This window comes from Epinephelus lanceolatus, chromosome 4, assembly GCF_041903045.1.
Source record: "Epinephelus lanceolatus isolate andai-2023 chromosome 4, ASM4190304v1, whole genome shotgun sequence".
Lineage (NCBI taxonomy): Eukaryota > Metazoa > Chordata > Actinopteri > Perciformes > Serranidae > Epinephelus > Epinephelus lanceolatus.
Window position 1 is genome coordinate 4,311,032 of NC_135737.1, and position 18,376 is coordinate 4,329,407.

General features: G+C 40.9%; 1 protein-coding gene across 2 annotated transcripts in view; it reads left to right on the plus strand.

Annotated features, from left to right (window-relative positions):
- ints4 (integrator complex subunit 4) overlaps positions 1 to 18,376 on the plus strand; it is a 41,242-nt gene that overhangs the window by 13,741 nt on the left and 9,125 nt on the right. For both annotated transcript variants that reach the window (XM_033631001.2, XM_033631002.2), the window contains exons 10-20: positions 3,319 to 3,390; positions 3,513 to 3,687; positions 4,870 to 5,075; positions 5,221 to 5,363; positions 7,364 to 7,479; positions 11,409 to 11,542; positions 15,317 to 15,471; positions 15,897 to 15,990; positions 17,379 to 17,459; positions 17,539 to 17,669; positions 17,911 to 17,970. In XM_033631001.2, coding sequence (XP_033486892.1) covers positions 3,319 to 3,390; positions 3,513 to 3,687; positions 4,870 to 5,075; positions 5,221 to 5,363; positions 7,364 to 7,479; positions 11,409 to 11,542; positions 15,317 to 15,471; positions 15,897 to 15,990; positions 17,379 to 17,459; positions 17,539 to 17,669; positions 17,911 to 17,970 — 1,367 coding nt within the window. The remainder of the gene's footprint in view (positions 1 to 3,318; positions 3,391 to 3,512; positions 3,688 to 4,869; positions 5,076 to 5,220; positions 5,364 to 7,363; positions 7,480 to 11,408; positions 11,543 to 15,316; positions 15,472 to 15,896; positions 15,991 to 17,378; positions 17,460 to 17,538; positions 17,670 to 17,910; positions 17,971 to 18,376) is intronic.

Below are 18,376 nucleotides of genomic sequence, written 5' to 3' on the forward strand. Positions count from 1 at the left end.
CCTTGGTACCAAAAACCTACGCCAGATTCAAGAACATTGCAGAAAACTCGGATTTGATTGTTGGCACGTGTATATGTTTATGAATGTCAATCGTAAACTGACAGCGTGCTCCTGCGAGTCACCATATGATGTGGTGGTGATAATTACTAGGGCTGTACCCAAATATTCGGATATTCGAATATTCGTTGCTATGGCTAGGTATTTGTTATGAAAATTTGGTATTCGATATTTGTTTTTTTAATTCATTTATTTTTAATTTTTTTTTTTTTTTACCTTTTTTTTTGGTGCTAAATGTAGTCTTTTTGTTGTTGGTAAATGTAGGTTATCAATAAAAATCAAAACTTTTAAATTGCATTGTTAAAAATGTGAAAATATAGTATAGCCTACCAACTGAGCTTGTGCGCACGGCACGCTTGAGTGCATCCGTCTGAGGCTGTGGATCAATGCCAAGTTTTACCACTTTTTTTTTTCTTTTTCTTTCTTTTGGGGGGTATTTTTAGCCTTTAATGGATAGGACAGACAAGTGTGAAAGGGGGAGAGAGAGAGGGAGTGACATGCAGCAAAGCGCCACAGGCTGAAGTCGAACCCGGGCCGCTGCGGCAACAGCCTTGTACATGGGGCGCCTGCTCTACCACTAAGCTACCGACGCCCCAAGTTTTACCACTTTATCACTATTCCCTCTAACTTGTAGCTGTTTTTTCGTTATCTTTTGAATTTAAGATGAATTATGGAACCGTTTTTGTCAACGTTTTTTCCCCCGTTTTGTCAAGTCCATTTGCGGGTCCCGCGGGTTACAGGTCGACCCGCGCATCACTACTCAGCTCAGTCTATAAAGGCATTAAATTCTATTCAGGCCGGCAGAACCAGCAGCGCATCGGCTCTACAGTGCACGGCACTGCTGATTAACTGTTTTATTGCAGCACAGAGTGTCTGCCAGCAACCAATTACTTGCAGAGGCTTCCTACAACTTGTTTCAACGGTTCCGATTTAATCAGAAGACAAATTAAACAGGATGACTAGCCAATGTGAAAATCAAAAGAAAGCATAGAATAATGTACTGAAGGAGACTGCTGTGCCATCACACTTTTTTGTGGTTTGAGAGCAAAGATCCGGTTGCTGCTGTGCAAAACTCTGCAATACAATTAGGTCCGAAAAAACCCCGGAGGCAGACCGGGAGGCAAAGTCCGGTTGAGCCCCAGCACCTCCCTCTTCAGCTTTGAGCGTGGTAACCGCACAGAAATCAAGGGCCATGTAGAGTGGCATCATGTCTCCCTCATCTGCTGTCATGGACAGCCAAGTAACAAGAGTGTTTGCCCTAAGCCTCCCCATTGTTTGTCACTGTTGCAAAACCAAACTACTATTAAAACATCTTAATACAGGGTATCTGCGGATCCTTGAAAAGTCTTAAAGTCTTAAATTCATGTATCTAAAATGAAGGCCTAAAAATATCTTAAATTCATTAGAAATGTCTTAAATTGGTCTTAAATTCATTACTCAAAGGTCTTAAAATTGTTGCGGCAGGAATATTTAATCTAATTAATTTAATCTTTCTTTCTTTTCTTTTTTTTTTCTCGCTAGATAATTTTAGTTTTTTTAAGTGGGGTAGTATGGGGTCCATATCCATAGACAGTGTTTTGCATACAGTAGTCAGTCTGTCAGTCGGCACGCCCCCAGCTTGGAGAAGCAGGCTGGAATTCAACATAGAAGCTAGGGATGGCATTTGAATAAATGTCCCTTATCGATAATTGGAAAAATTAATGATCAATTATCGATTAAATGTCCATGACATAAAATACTAAAGATAGCGTGTTTTTCCTCAGTAAAATATTTATTCCAAGAACTACATATAGTCCAACAATCCTCATAGACAAGGCAAACAATCCTTTTAGACAAGCAGTTAAAGTTTAAATGTTAAACTGTTAAACAATTAAGATATGCTGCGCTCTCCGGCAGCCGAGCATCTGGCACCGAGCCAAACCTCACACAAACTAACGAGTCAACATTACTGTGCTCTTGAACACAATTGAGCCTCTTTTAGACACAATTCCAAAAACAGTCATATCAAACGATAATAAATTTAAAAAAAAATTACTTGTGGCTGACAATTTTTGCCAAAATGTAACTTCAAAGTTCAAATGAGTTCAAACGTAATTCACAGTCAAATAAGCCTATTTAACTAGAGCCTCATAAAACTATAACAAGTTAGTCACATAAAGGCTGCGGTGGTGACTGTCCACTCCGAACAAAGTAATGTAACTCCTACTGATTCTTGTTGAGGAATATTAGCATGTTAACATGCTCAGGGGTGAGACGCGAGCGCAGCCTGGTGAATCAGTCCAGCAGCTGAAAACACCCGCTCTGACAGGACCGAAGTTGCAGGGATGCACACGACATCGCAATATTAACACTGGACTTAATCATTTTTTAAGTTGAAATGGTCCCACACCGAACTCCGCTTTGACCGCTTCATGTTTCCTTTTGATTTCTACGGCAGCCCGGAGGCAGTGGAGGTTTTCTCTGTCTCCTAAAAATAGTTAAATGTTGCCCCCTGCTAGTGAAATGTCTCATTGCTGCCACATAGTGAAATTCATTGCATTGCTTCAAGACAGACACACTACACAATAGATCGTCAACATTTCACGTATACATATTTTAGCCACCTAAAAAAAGTCCATCCAAAAAAAAAGTGTACACTATATTGCGAGTACTTTTACTGTTTCACCTCAATGTCAGATAGTGTTTTCCAAAAAAAAAAAAACCTTCCAAAAAAGACTCCATTGAGAAAAACAGTGTTCTACCTCTGCCTCAAACAGTTTATTTGTGTCATTGTGTGACTTTGTTGTTTAAAGTAGTTTGTTTTGATTCACCAAAGTCACACAATAACACAAACTAATAAACTGAGAATAGAGGGGGAACTGAAGTTGTTAGTTCTTTCCTGTCAAAACGGGCTGTCTGATGGAAAGGTAAAGGGGTGAAAATACTCTCAATAAAGCGCACGCTAAAAATTATACTCATTTTTCTTTTTTATTGGTAGAACTTTTTTTAGGTGGCTAAAATACATTTTGTTGCTGACTCCTCCATAGCAGTACATTTTTAAGCTGCTGTGTCAGACTGCTGCTTGCCTCTCCAAACTTGGGGTGTGCTGACTTACATCTACTGTATGTAACAAAATGACTGGATAAGTACTTAATACAATCCACTTCAAAAAGTCTGAACCATCCCTTTGACAGATAATGCTTTACGAGACAGATAATACGCTATGAGACACAAATTCAGCATTTTAAAGTAAAACTTCTTGAATCCTTTCTTGGGTGTCAGGGTTCGATGCTGCAGGTCAGTCCTCACTTTCTGGAGCAAACTTTGGATAAGAAGCTGATGTCAGATCTCAGGGTGAGTAATTAAAGTTTGTTCACAAGATATAAGTTTTTTTGGCTGAAAAGCTGTGAGCAAAGTAAGAATTTATAACATTGATAATCGGCACTCCTGCTCTAACTTTTAATATCTGTGTCCAGAGGAAGCGTACGGCCCATGAGCGGGCTAAGGACCTCTTTACTTCTGGAGAGTTCTCCTCTGGCAGGAAGTGGGCCGACGATGCTCCCAAAGAGAAACTGGACACAAACACTGTCAACCTTATCGCCTCAGGAGCCTGTGGTGCTTTTGTTCACGGCCTGGAGGATGAGATGTTTGGTACATGAAACGTGATGCAGCATGTCTTTGTTTCTCAGGAAAGAATTTCAAACCAGATGTAAACAGAGCCCAAATGGTACACTGATGTTTAGCCCACACAGCCTCAGGATGTTACTAATGTCATATTTGACATATGATAAGGATTTTGTCTGTTTGTAGTCAAGTAAATAGCAAAAGATGGATTATCTGAGACCTTCTAATTTATTTTTGTTGCCAGATTGAGGTTTTCATTGAATATTCCCAGTGAATCTGCTTACATATCTCTATAACAGAAACATACATAAACACATATAAATTGTTTTTTTTAAAGGGGCAGAAAGCGAAATCGTTTCACCACTAGGTTTGCTGTTGTGCACTGCCTGTAGACCAATTCAAAGTGTGTCATGAGCCACTCCTCCCTCTACCTCTGCTCCTCCCTCTACCTCTGCTCTGCTCTCCAGTGAAGCAGCTAGTGCTAACACTAGCCGGGTCGGCTAGAGCCCACCAGGCTCGCGGGCTGCTCAAGCTCCGGACATTAACCCATCCCGGTATTTCCTCCGCAGCCTCCACCTCACCCAGCTTCACTCAGCTGCCCGATAAACCCACTGCTTCTTCCCACTTTAACCTGAAGCAATGTTTTAGCCTAGCGGGCAGCCCGTGGGCCAGCTGCCCACTAGGCTAAAACATTGCTCTCACTCACGGAGAAGAGGAGGAACGTTATCGTTAGCTCCCGGTGTTAGCACTAGCCGAGTCGGCTAGTGTCAGCCATGGAGTGCTTCTATCAGGATTCACATGAATGTGCATGAACGCGCAGCCGGACCGGCTTGTAAACAAGGGGCTAGAAATCAACACAGAGAGAGGGTGTGTGAGGTCATGCTATACTCCAGATGAAATTACACCTCTAGTTCTTCACATAGCAATTTTTTAATTCCTTCAATCTAGAAATGATGAATTTCGCTTATTGCTCCTTTAAGGCTTTTATCACATATGTTGATTTCTTTCAAGGTTTTGCGGTGTTACCAAATATAAATAATTACAATTAAAATGTAACATCTAAGAAATCAGAGAATACAATTGTTTCTCCATTTCACATCTTTACTTGCCTTCCCCTTTATCTTCACCTCAGGGTTGGTTTTACTCTTTTTACTGTGTTGTTCTTCATATTTAATAACTGCTTTTTCTACTGGTGTTTTCTAACTTCAGAGGTCCGTATTGCAGCAGTGGAGGCGTTGTGCCAGCTGGCTCGGTCGTCTCCCAGCTTCGCAGAAAAGTGTCTAGACTTCCTGGTTGACATGTTCAACGATGAGATCGAGGAAGTGAGGCTGCAGTCCATCCACGTGCTGAGAGAAATCTCAACCCATATAACACTCAGAGAGGACCAGCTGGACACTGTGCTGGCTGTGTTGGAGGTAAACACACACACACTGGTGAAACGATCTATTTTTAAACCCTGAAATATGTTTGCGTCTCCAAGTATTTCCTCGTTAGTTTCACAATGCTTGTAATTCAAGGCTGATATACGCACATATTGATGAAGTCACTGTCGATCTCCAGGACTCGTCTCGAGACATCAGAGAAGCTCTCCATGAATTAATTTGTTACACCAATGTCTCCACTAAAGAGTGTATCCAGCTGGCTCTGCTGGAGCTGCTGAAGAACCTCAACAAGTATCCCACCGACCGCAACTCTGTCTGGAAGTAAGACTTTTGGTGTATTTGTGTGTTTTACAAAGTGCTCCATTTTCAGGATTAGGACTAGGCGCATGCTTTGGCACCCTGGGGTGCCTTAGGGGACAGGCCCAGGATGCTGCAAGTTTTGTTCATTTTCTCATTGTACAGTTTTGATAGTGTCACTGCATAAAACAACAAGGTGACTGAAAGAAAGAGGATGGCTGACAGTGGCTCTTCATCTGAAGAATCACCACCCACCACTGACGTGACTGGTCATGTCACAAAAATAGTCTGTGAGTTGTTTATGATGAAGTAGAGCGGCTAAGACCAAAATAGTGACAATTGCTCATTTTTGGAGAATCTGGCTTTCCCCTGCCTGGCTTAACACTGCTGCCTATGGCCATGTGTGAACCTGTCCTAAAACCACCCTATATGTTCATTTTCAAAGCCATGAAAGTGTGGTCAGTGGTGTTCGTTCACGTTCTTACTTAAAAATAGTAGCAAACTGTTATTTGTTTGTTTTTATTGTCTCTCTCTTACATGACATACGTGTCAGTGATGATTGGATCTTCAGGTTAAAAAATGCTTTAAAAAAATGTAGTTAAATTTCAACCAGATTATGGGAACTGTGACTATTCTACTTCCTTACTTGGAGAAAAAAGGGGTCATTCTGGCAGCACTACACCCCTATTTATAAAGGCATGGACAGAAAAGATGAGCAGAGACACCAACTATGCAAAGACACTTTGGACACTCTGCAGTGACATTTTGTTATGGTATGTACTGATATAGCCTAACAATGCACTAGCTTAAAGGGATAGTGCACCCAAAAATGAAAATTCAGCCATTATCTACTCACCCATATGCCGAGGGAGGCTCAGGTGAAGTTTTAAAGTCCTCACATCCCTTGCGGAGATCCCATGGGAGAGGGATTAGCAACACAACTCCACCTAATGGAGGCTCATGGTGCCCAAGATTCAAACGTCCAAAAACACATAATTGAAACCACAAAATATCTCCATACTGCTCATCCGTAGTGATCCAAGTGTCCTGAAGCCCTGACATAAAAAAGTGTTTCGAAAAACGTCATTTGAACTCTTATTTTAGCCTCATTGTAGCCTGCAGCTCTAACTGCCTCTCTGTGCACCGCGCTCATGTATGTGCGCTTGCAGGAGACCGTGAGACATGGGCACCGTGTTCATGTCTCTAAACTATATATATCTAAAACTTCACCTGAGCCTCCCTCAGCATATGGGTGAGTAGATAATGGCTGAATTTTCATTTTAGCCAGCTAGACATAATCATTCACATGAGATTAAATGGAATAGTCCAAGGAGTACTCCCTTTTTAACAGTTACATTTAACATTAACCAGCCCCTTAAGGATGTTGCGATTGCAACAATTAAAGCAAATTCAACCAATCCTCCAATTCAATCAGTCAATCAGTTTTATTTATAAAGCCCAATATCACAAATCACAATTTGCCTCACAGGGCTTTACAGCATACGACATCCCTCTGTCCTAGGGGCCTCGCAGCAGAAATTGCAATTGCACTTTCACCTGAGCCTCCCTCGCAGCAATTCTGCACGACTTGAAATATTGTCCAACCACAGCAACTTTTTTTCGCAAATTTGACCAATTATTGTAGTCACCAACCATAGCAGCCACTAAACTCACTTCCTTGTTACTGCTAGACTGCAAGACAATTTCCTGATGTTATGCACAAAAACGAGGGGACCCGGTTTTGCACGGCATGCAAAAAACATAACAACATACACTGCAATTTTTCAGATATTAGGTATTTTAGGCCACAACAACAGACAGTGCAGTCCTGGAGGACATTTTTAGACATATTAAAACCAAAGAAACCAGCTATTAACATTGATGTCAACATGTTAAATGTGCAACTTAGCTGCAGTGTGGTGATATAATGGTTCCTCTTATAATTTAACTGGACACTTACCTGAAGTTATAAAGCAAGCTTATGGAAATCGGCCATTGTTTTTTATTTTCTTCTTTCCCCACAGGTGTCTGAAGTTCATGGGTTCCCGTCATCCAACGCTGGTGTTGCCACTGGTTCCTGAACTGCTTAGCACACACCCATATTTCGACACGCCAGAGCCTGACATGGATGATCCGGCCTGTATCCTACACTCCTGAAAATCTCAAAACACACTTTAATGTTCATGCAAACCAGTCGCATCAACCTCATTCTGCAGCAATAGAACCATAAAAGGAAGACTATATAAGCTACCCTGTGTATTCACAAATCATCCATTGTGATGAGCCTGTGCAGCTTTCATCGCTTTCTTTTCCTGTTTCCACAGTGTTATTTTAAACCTCTAGTTAAAGGAACATTGTGTAACATTTTCAGTTGTTAATTGGCAGAAATTGATGTCTGCATTTATAAATATGTCATCATTGGTGTATTATTACTTCCACCAATAATCTGACTTATTCTCGTAAAAGGAGAATTTCGGATTTGTTTGTACATTGTGCGGGTAAGTCGTCTGAGGGGTTCCATAACATTTCGCCATCTTGAGAATACATCCGCCAGCAAGGGACATTGAGCCCCGCCTTTGGCGTTTTCGTTGAGAGCCAGGCCAGCGCTGCGTGACTGAGAAGCCGAAGGAGAGGAGCAAGAGGTGCTTCAGTACTGCCCCGGCAAATTTGAAACAACGTCCCACTCTTTGAGCATAATGCAGGATGATGCATATGCAGCATCACAGGAGACGGAATCATCGTCGCTAAGAAAGCACAAAAGGGAATCAAAAAGGCAACGTGACCGGCGAATTCAAAAACAAGGGTCAAGGGTCGGGGTAACGTTAGCCTTTCCCAGGTGGAGAGAGCTGCTGAAGGAGAAAAGTAATGCAATCAAAGGCCAGTGCCGCTGTTAGCTGGGAAAGGGCTAACAGCTAAAAGTGACAAGCGGCTCAACCTCACACAACTCACTCCTTTCCTCGCATCACGAGGAGTGGGATGAGTTGTGTGAGGTTGAGCCACTTGTCGCTGTTAGCTATATATATATATATATATATATATATATATATATATATATATATATATATATATATATATATATATATATATATATATGTATATATATATATATATACAGTACAGGCCAAAAGTTTGGACACACCTTCTCATTCAATGCATTTTCTTTATTTTCATGACTATTTACATTGTAGATTCTCACTGAAGGCATCAAAACTATGAATGAACACATGTGGAGTTATGTACTTAACAAAAAAAGGTGAAATAACTGAAAACATGTTTTATATTCTAGTTTCTTCAAAATAGCCACCCTTTGCTCTGATTACTGCTTTGCACACTCTTGGCATTCTCTCCATGAGCTTCAAGAGGTAGTCACCTGAAATGGTTTCCACTTCACAGGTGTGCCCTATCAGGGTTAATTAGTGGAATTTCTTGCTTTATCAATGGGGTTGGGACCATCAGTTGTGTTGTGCAGAAGTCAGGTTAATACACAGCCGACAGCCCTATTGGACAACTGTTAAAATTCATATTATGGCAAGAACCAATCAGCTAACTAAAGAAAAACGAGTGGCCATCATTACTTTAAGAAATGAAGGTCAGTCAGTCCGGAAAATTGCAAAAACTTTAAATTTGTCCCCAAGTGGAGTCACAAAAACCATCAAGCGCTACAACGAAACTGGCACACATGAGGACCGACCCAGGAAAGGAAGACCAAGAGTCACCTCTGCTTCTGAGGATAAGTTCATCCGAGTCACCAGCCTCAGAAATGGCAAGTTAACAGCAGCTCAGATCAGAGACCAGATGAATGCCACACAGAGTTCTAGCAGCAGACCCATCTCTAGAACAACTGTTAAGAGGAGACTGCGCCAATCAGGCCTTCATGGTCAAATAGCTGCTAGGAAACCACTGCTAAGGAGAGGCAACAAGCAGAAGAGATTTGTTTGGGCCAAGAAACACAAGGAATGGACATTAGACCAGTGGAAATCTGTGCTTTGGTCTGATGAGTCCAAATTTGAGATCTTTGGTTCCAACCGCCGTGTCTTTGTGAGACGCAGAAAAGGTGAACGGATGGATTCCACATGCCTGGTTCCCACTGTGAAGCATGGAGGAGGAGGTGTGATGGTGTGGGGGTGTTTTGCTGGTGACACTGTTGGGGATTTATTCAAAATTGAAGGCACACTGAACCAGCATGGCTACCACAGCATCCTGCAGCGACATGCCATCCCATCCGGTTTGCGTTTAGTTGGACCATCATTTATTTTTCAACAGGACAATGACCCCAAACACACCTCCAGGCTGTGTAAGGGCTATTTGACCAAGAAGGAGAGTGATGGAGTGCTGCGGCAGATGACCTGGCCTCCACAGTCACCGGACCTGAACCCAATCGAGATGGTTTGGGGTGAGCTGGACCGCAGAGTGAAGGCAAAGGGGCCAGCAAGTGCTAAACACCTCTGGGAACTCCTTCAAGACTGTTGGAAAACCATTTTAGGTGACTACCTCTTGAAGCTCATGGAGAGAATGCCAAGAGTGTGCAAAGCAGTAATCAGAGCAAAGGGTGGCTATTTTGAAGAAACTAGAATATAAAACATGTTTTCAGTTATTTCACCTTTTTTTGTTAAGTACATAACTCCACATGTGTTCATTCATAGTTTTGATGCCTTCAGTGAGAATCTACAATGTAAATAGTCATGAAAATAAAGAAAACGCATTGAATGAGAAGGTGTGTCCAAACTTTTGGCCTGTACTGTGTGTGTATACATATATATATATATATATATATATATATATCATCATTACGGCCAGGCTCCACCGGCTGCAAAGCGTCACGTCAGCGTAGCGTCGCGGCGTATTCATTTGGGCTCCACTGACTGCGTACGGAGGCGGCACGTGGAGAAGCCAGCGGGGTTGTTTACCGTTTGCAGAGCTGAGAGGCTGCATGTAGGCTGTATGAAATGTTAAAGCATTTTCCACCTAAGTTATTACATGTAGGCTATTTGAGTTATCTACAAGTTTACTGTACTGTTTGTCATCTACTCGCTTTCAAATGTCCGCCACGGACATTTACACAATGTCACGGATAAACATGGGTAAATGCATGAAAAAAAAGTCATCACATATCACCTCTGATAATGGTTTATTCATTTAAAAACACATTGTGCTCGTGTAGCACACTATTTCATGTAGTTTTTATCTGCTGGAGGGTCGCGTAGGGGAGCATAGCGCCACAAAAATAGAAGAGCCGCGTAAAATAGAGTTGTTGCACGACAGACGGGGGTTGTCCGTCACGCTGCTCCCGTTGCTGGTGGAGACGCTGTAATTGATTAACGGGGCGAGCTGCTACGGGACTCGCGCTGCAGACGTGTCGCGCCGCTGAGCCCCTCGCCGCCTCCTGCGTGCCTCGCTCTCAAATGACTGTGGATACTTGTTGTAGATTTGTGATACGCAAGCTTTGCCTCACAGAGTTTGCACTGCACCTCATTTTCGTTTATTTTGTCGAAGTTGTTCCACACGGAACTTTTTGATGACTGTAGTAGTCTCTGCATGTTTCTCCTGTCTGTAGAAGAGCATCAAACTAGCTGGTAGCCCATCTCACACCGCTGTAGCAATCCTATACTGCCCTCGTGCGGTTAGGAGCTGAATTGCATGTCAAATAAAGGGGGGAAATAAGACGGCGAATAGTAATAGTCGCATTAAGAAATCGATTTTTCAAAATAAAACGACTATTCGAAAATCGTGACCCATCCCTAATATATACGTGTATATATATATATATATATATATATACATATATATACATATATATATATATATATATATATATATATATATATATATATATGTATATATATATATGTATATATATATATATGCATGTGCGTGACTTCACAAAAACTGCCAGGAAACCTTAATATGTAGCAAATTAATCAAAGAAAACCTTGACTTGAGTTTTATGGTCTAAAAACAAAACAAGGTAGCCCCTAAAAGTTAATATTTCTTCTTTTGTATAAAACAGATCACTCACCTCTGGACCTATGAACTGTGTTTTTCTTTCTTGACTCTGGTTGTTGGTCTCAGACATTGCAGTGCTGGTGTTGGTGTTCAACGCTGCCAAGTCATGTCCCACCATGCCGGCACTGTTCTCTGACCACACCTTCAGACACTACGCCTACCTGAGGGACAGTCTGTCACACCTTGTGCCGCCACTAAGGGTAATAACTAAAGTCCTGTAGTATTCAAAATCATGTTACTGCTGTCCATGTCAGCACTGCTGCTGACAGGAACATGCTACTTACTTTTAATTTCCAGTGTCTTCAATTCAGTATGTTCTTGATTAATGGAGTAGTAATTTTTTCTATAAAAAGGTGACATTCTCAAATTTCCTGTTTTGACAAACTGAGTCCGCAGTCCAGAAAGCAAAGATATTCAGTTTACTATCACAGAAGACAGAGGAAAAAGCAGCAAATTCGTACAAATGATGAGCTGGAAAAAGAATTAAAAAGAAAAATTAGATATCAAGAGGTCAAAGATCGTTATCAGGGCAGATGGCGTTATTTTTTAATTGATTGGGATTGTTTATTGAGCTTAGCATGATCTGCTCCTTTGTTTCTTCGGTCAGCTGTGACACAGTTTTTACAAGCTTTCATGTACAGCAGCGCAATGAGTGCAGATATCAAATATCCAACTCTCTGCTGTCTGTCTGTCCTCCACTCCACCAAGCTCCATGGGTCTGTAAGAGCAGGGGCTGCACCCCTTTGCGGCAAAGCACCCCACGCACCATAAACTACAGCAAAATTCAGTATGAGACTTTTTATTTATGTTATCTACCTAAGCTATGAGCAGTGTTGTGCAAGGTACTGAAAATTAGTAATCACTTTCAGTTACCAGTTATTCCTCCTAAAGTTATTGAATAAAATCTACTGCATATAAAAGTAATGAGTTACTAGGGAAAGTAAATTTTGCGTTCTTTTGTATATCTGCCTCAATTCTCTTATTAATGCATACTTATATTATTTAAGTGTTGCTGTGGCAGTGTTGCCAAATTTTATCTATAATTATACCCATATCATTGTGATGACAAGTAAAAAGTGAAACATTTAAACATGTTATGTTTTGATAGGTCTGTTTATTGTTGTCTCAGCAGGCAATGCTTTCTCAGACATTTGACACATAATTTCTTATCATGGTAGGTCTAATGAAATAAAAATGAGAAAATAATTTACAAAAGCATACAAAATATCTTTTAACCTAAACAGTAATTCAGTCCTGCACAGGCTACAACTCACCATTATAGGCATATTTTATCCTTAATCCCAAGAAGGGAAAAAATAATGTCCATGTATCTAAGGCAGTAAGGTCAAATTGCCTCAACTGTTGGCCGTTGCGTGTAGTGACAGTCTAATGCTGACTGATTGATTGATTGATTCACACTATTTATTGTGCTGCCTTAAGGTTGGGTGTGTCACCTTTGTACTATATGTGCATGCAGGTGGACCAGCAGGTCCAGCCTTATTTTGAGTAACGTTAATAATGACTTACAGAAACACTGAATGCAATAGTCTACCTTGCACCTCCCTCCAATAATTGTAATTGCATTATTTAATTTTAAAAAAGTAATTAGTTACACTTACATCTATGGCCAAAAGTAGTGAAATTGTAACTCCTAACACTGATTATCAAAGTTGACACATGCACTGGTGGAGAGCCAAGGACAAACACATTCACTATGCCACTGGAAGTGCAACAAAAGCGCCGCAAGCATAAAGACAGTAAAAGCAATTTATGAATGTAATCCGCAAAAAAGATGTACAGACAAAAAATAAACTCTTAGCGGAATGCAGTTAATTCAGTAGACTCTGGCACATGCTGCACTGAAGCAACAAATACTGGGGAATACTCTCTTAAAGGGATAGAGACATTCCTTTGAGACAGCGACAAGGCCAAAAAGATCAAAGAGAGTTTTTTGTTGTTGTTTTTTTTTTTTTATTATTTTACACTCAAATTTTGTTTAAAAAAATGCAAATAAAAGAACATTTAGGATCAGCTTGGATGCAAGATTTTTTTTCTTAATACATTGGAGAGCTATTGGATTGTCAAGCATTTACACTGGATTGATATTAATAACTTTAAAATACTTGGAAGTGTGCACAGTGCAGCTATATTTTCTAAGGACATAGAGGGATATTAAAGATATTAAATGACTTGGATCTAAATCGGGGGCAAAATACTCAATCAAGACATCCCTAGCAGCAATTAATACCAAAAATATAAGCACATACACAGGTTAATATCAGCATTACTATTGTCACTTTTCACCATTAGAGAGCAGTGAAAGAAAAGCAGCAGAAAGCAGGGGGACACATCCACAGCTTGGAACAGTACAAATCACAGTGCCTGCAGTGGAAAAAGGACCACTGACACTGTGGGACAACTTATGTATTTTGTATTATCAGACCAAGAGCCAATTTATAGTTTCTGCCCCCTGGGTCCATGAGGGTTCACACGGACCCCTATGCAGACATCCACATGCAGCCCATTTGTTGTGACCACAGGGGCTGTATATGTAGCACATGCAGCTCTTGTTCCACACTCTAGTCCAGTCCATAACACTGCAGTCAAGCCAGCCGCTGCATAGTAGTGAAGTTAGTTTTTGTTTGTTTGATATTTCACCCAACGTTAGCAGTAGGAGGACATTAAGTTCACTGACCAGCCCTTCTTGTTTACTGTTGGGGGCTGATGCAGCCCTTCACTCATACTATGAATAGAACTGAGTGCATGCGTTTCCATGTGACCACAGCTTTCGTGGACGTTAAATGCAAAAAGATTAGGGCTGCAGTCAACCAAAGAAAATCTTGGTCGACTAAAGTCGCACATAATCTTCAACTAATCGATTAGTCGTGGGGGGGAAACTCTGCACGTTATTTTTACTTCTGCGTGGTGTGTCTGTGTCACTCTGCAGTTACACCTCCAAAACACTAGTCGGCGGTGGAGGACTGTGTTAAGTGCTGTAAACTTTAGTTCAAATCAAACTTTATTTATATATTTGATTCAAAACACACATTAAACATGGCTTAATAGAGACAGTTTCAAACACAAGTACACAAATTGGCTTCACTATAAATCGCAGCATTGACAGACAAACACTTGTATTTATCTGGACACATTTCCCCCATCAATACAACATGCTAACGTTATTAGCACAAGTCTATGGCGTTTTACATTGTATAAATTAGCCTAGCGTCTAGCGATCTTTTCCTCTTCTCATATGAAATCAGGGACAACAGCAACATCTAACAAAGGTAACGGTACACCATTTGGCTTCATTACAACTCACAACATTCACCGACAAAACAACTGTCTTATACTAAACACGTTTTCCATGCAAATACAACATGCTAACGTTATTAGCGCCAGCCTATTGCATTTTACACTGTAAAAATTAGCCTAGCGACGAGCGGAGATTTCCTCTGCTCATATGAAGCCAGGATAAATCCCCAAGTATAAATCCCTGAATCAAACACAAGACTTAAAATGTTATTTTAGTGGAGGCTTTACTGTCTTCACACTTTATTGTTTCATATCTGTGAAATACAAGTATACAAGCTTCGTTTCCACTGAGGGACATGGTTTCAGCTACAGAGACATACAGGAGGTCTGCGTTACAGTGACGCTGAGCGTGAGGGTGGGCGAGTCCAACTTTTTGTCAACAAAGGTGTAAACACCCCCATCTTCCCAGGTAACTTAGCCTGTCCCCCCGCCGCAGGAAATAATGGATTAATCCTGGAAAGCTGTTGATGTAGCACTTCTCTCCTTATGAAAGTAACACGGCGATTATTCAACTAATGAGAATTCGGATGAGAGCATAGCGACCAAATAATCGACTAGTCGACGAGACTACAGACCTAGAAAAGATTGTCCAAGGCTTTATGGTCAGATACACATATTACACATTTACATGGCAGTTGAACTATTCTCCCGTCTTTTAGTTGCCAGGCAGCGGTCTGGACTTGGTGGACTCACGCTGTGGTTTGGGTTCTGTGGAATCAGCTCAGCTCTTCCTTCAACAGAGTCTGAACAGGGTCAGCACCATTCAGAACCTGGAAGCACCCGGAGCCAAGGACCTACTGAACTTCACTATACGGTACACACAAACAGATATACTTACACACATATACATACACATGTTTATAATGTTACATCTTTAAGAAAAAAACATGCAGGAAGCCCTACTTTGATTTTTTTTTCCCCCTGAATAGTAATCATCACTTAAAAAAGTTTCCTTATGTAGTAGCTTCAGAATTGTCTCAAACGTGACTTTTACATTTAAGACAATATTAATAATGTGCTATGAATGATGTGCTATATTGTGTAGTATTTCCCCTTTTTGTTTAAATTGTGGTTTTGGTAATGACTTTTGATTAAAAAATATCATCCAGCACTCTGCCAAAGTTTGGTGGTTGTTTTATGATGTGAGCACGTCATTAGGTAAAATGATGGGTGAGTTTTGCCTCTTTGGTAGATGAGTGAGAAGATTTATGTCAATGTCTTTTTCTTCCTGCCTGTCAGCGACCTGCAGCGGCTGGGGGAGCTGCAGACAGAGCTTGCTGGAGCTGCTGATTTCTGTGCTACATATCTGCGCTGCCAGCTGCTGCTCATGAAGGTTTGTGTGTGTGTGTGTGTGTGTGTGTGTGTGTGTGTGACCATTTGTTTACCCTTAAGGTGGACTTATACTTGTGTGTCAGCTCTATGAAGAGTTTAAACCGTAGCTTATGTATGTGGCCTATGCCGTTGCAAGCATTTAAACTTGTAAGGTGGTGTGTCTCCAAAACACTATTTGGGGGTTCAGTTCCTGTGAAGTGCTGTAAAGTTTATCAATTTCAATCAATCAATCAATCAATCAATTTAATTTATAAAGCCCAATATCATCTCTTCCAGGACGGACAGACGTGCAATAGATGTTGTACAGAACAGATCAGCATAATAAATTAACAGTAATCCGTATGACACAATGAGACAGAGAGAGAGAGAGACAGAGAGAGATGCAGGACAGACATAATGACAGTAGCTTACAACAACATTAATGAAAGTAATAATATTATAATTATAGTTCTGGCTGCTGTGGTACAATATGTTGAAAGTATATATTAATATCTGGCAGTATACATGTGTGACAATAATCATATGTGTATAATAACAGTAGAAGTATGACTAATGATGGCAGCAGCAGCAGCAGCAGGAGGCATCTGGCAGAACCATGGCAGCAGCACAACCACACACGTCACACTATCCAGGCACTGCTGCAATGTGAGTTAACCTGAGAGACAGTGGAGCACAAAGGCTCCGGAGAAGAAGCCAAGTTAGTGACATCCAGAATGGCCGAGTTAGCAAGATGCAGTAATAGGATACGAGAGAGAGAGAGAGAGAGAGAGAGAAGGTGAGAAGGAGAGAAGGTGCACGGTGTATTATAGGGGGTCCTCTGGCAGACTAGGCCTACGTCAGCCTAACTAGGGGCTGGTACAAGGCAAGCCTGAGCCGGCCCTAACTATAAGCTTAGTCGATCCAAAACACACCGTTACAAAATTGGGCTCTATTACAACTCACTAGGTTCACCGACAAAACAACTGTCTTATTCTAAACACGCTTTCCCAACAAATACTGACGTTATTAGCATAAACCTATGGCATTTTACATTGTATAAATTAGCCTAGCAACTAGCAGAAATTTCTTCTCCCCATATGAAGCCAGGATAAATACACAAAAGACTTAATGCTATTTTGTGAGGCTTTATTGTCTTCACAATTTATTGTTTCTTATCTGTAATATAAAAGTAAATAAAAGCTTCATTTCAACTGAGGGAAATAGTTTTCAGCATACAAAAATAGACAGGACCTCTGCATTGCCAGGATGTGTAATTACAACTCTGGAGAGGTGCACATCAAGCTACAGCTTATATTACAGCCTCGATTAGACGCATAAGTATTAATATTGCTTAAGACTCATAAGTGTAAGAGCAGTTCTCAATGTCTTATCTTTGCCTCATTTTCTCAGGCTCTGCAGGAGAAGCTGTGGAACATGGCTGTCCCTCTCTGCTTCAAACAAAACGTCACAGCCACAGCAGCAGCTCAACAGGTCAGTGCGCACACAATGGTACTACCACACCTGTGACATCATTTAGGGTGTCTGTTTAAATGTGTGGTTGTGTTTGTAGATCTTGGAGGAAACCTACAAGCTTGAGTTTCTGTACAGTGGTTTGGAAAGCAGACAGGTAGCCACCGTACATCATGTTCGCCTCCAAGCCAAAGCTCTGCAGCTCGTCCTGACTGCCCGTACCAGACAAGGGTTAGTACACAGACAGACACACACACACCATATACGTTTCCTTTCCATATCTCTCTGACTTCCTCCATCAGCATGCCCCCTCGCATTGTCTCCACTCTGCTGAGGTCAACCTCCTTTAAATACCCTGGACCAAGCGCCAAACAGGGTGACAGGGTGTTTTCAGTCACTGCCCCCACAATGTCAGTATTCAAAAATTTATGTGGATCACATCTGTATGCAGATATTTGTCATTTCTCTTCAGGTTAGATCCTCTCATCAGCAGCTGTGAAAAGTTTTTGCAGGACATTGAGTCATTTCAGCGGTAAGTTCTCTATCTGTTTGTGTCTTTTAGGACATTTGAGCTTTAAATTGGTAGTTAAAATAGCCCCAGCTTCAACATGTAACCGTAGCATATCTTATTTGGTCAAACCTGCCAAAGCAAGTTCAATTGTACAGCACCTTTCCATAATAAGGCACCTCAAGGCGCTTTACATCAGACATAAAAAGGCATTTCAACAAGATATAGAAACACAAGGCAATGTACACATGTACAGGATTTGTACGGTAATGAAATTCCTGGAAAAGTTATGAAATTTTAAAGACTATTTTCCAGTCTTGGAAAGGGTTTGGAATCAACAGAATATTTTGGTAAAGTTTTGAATATAAAGTGGTTTGACCATTGTTTTAAATATGTTCATAAAAATTATAGAACATGTCTTAATGTTATG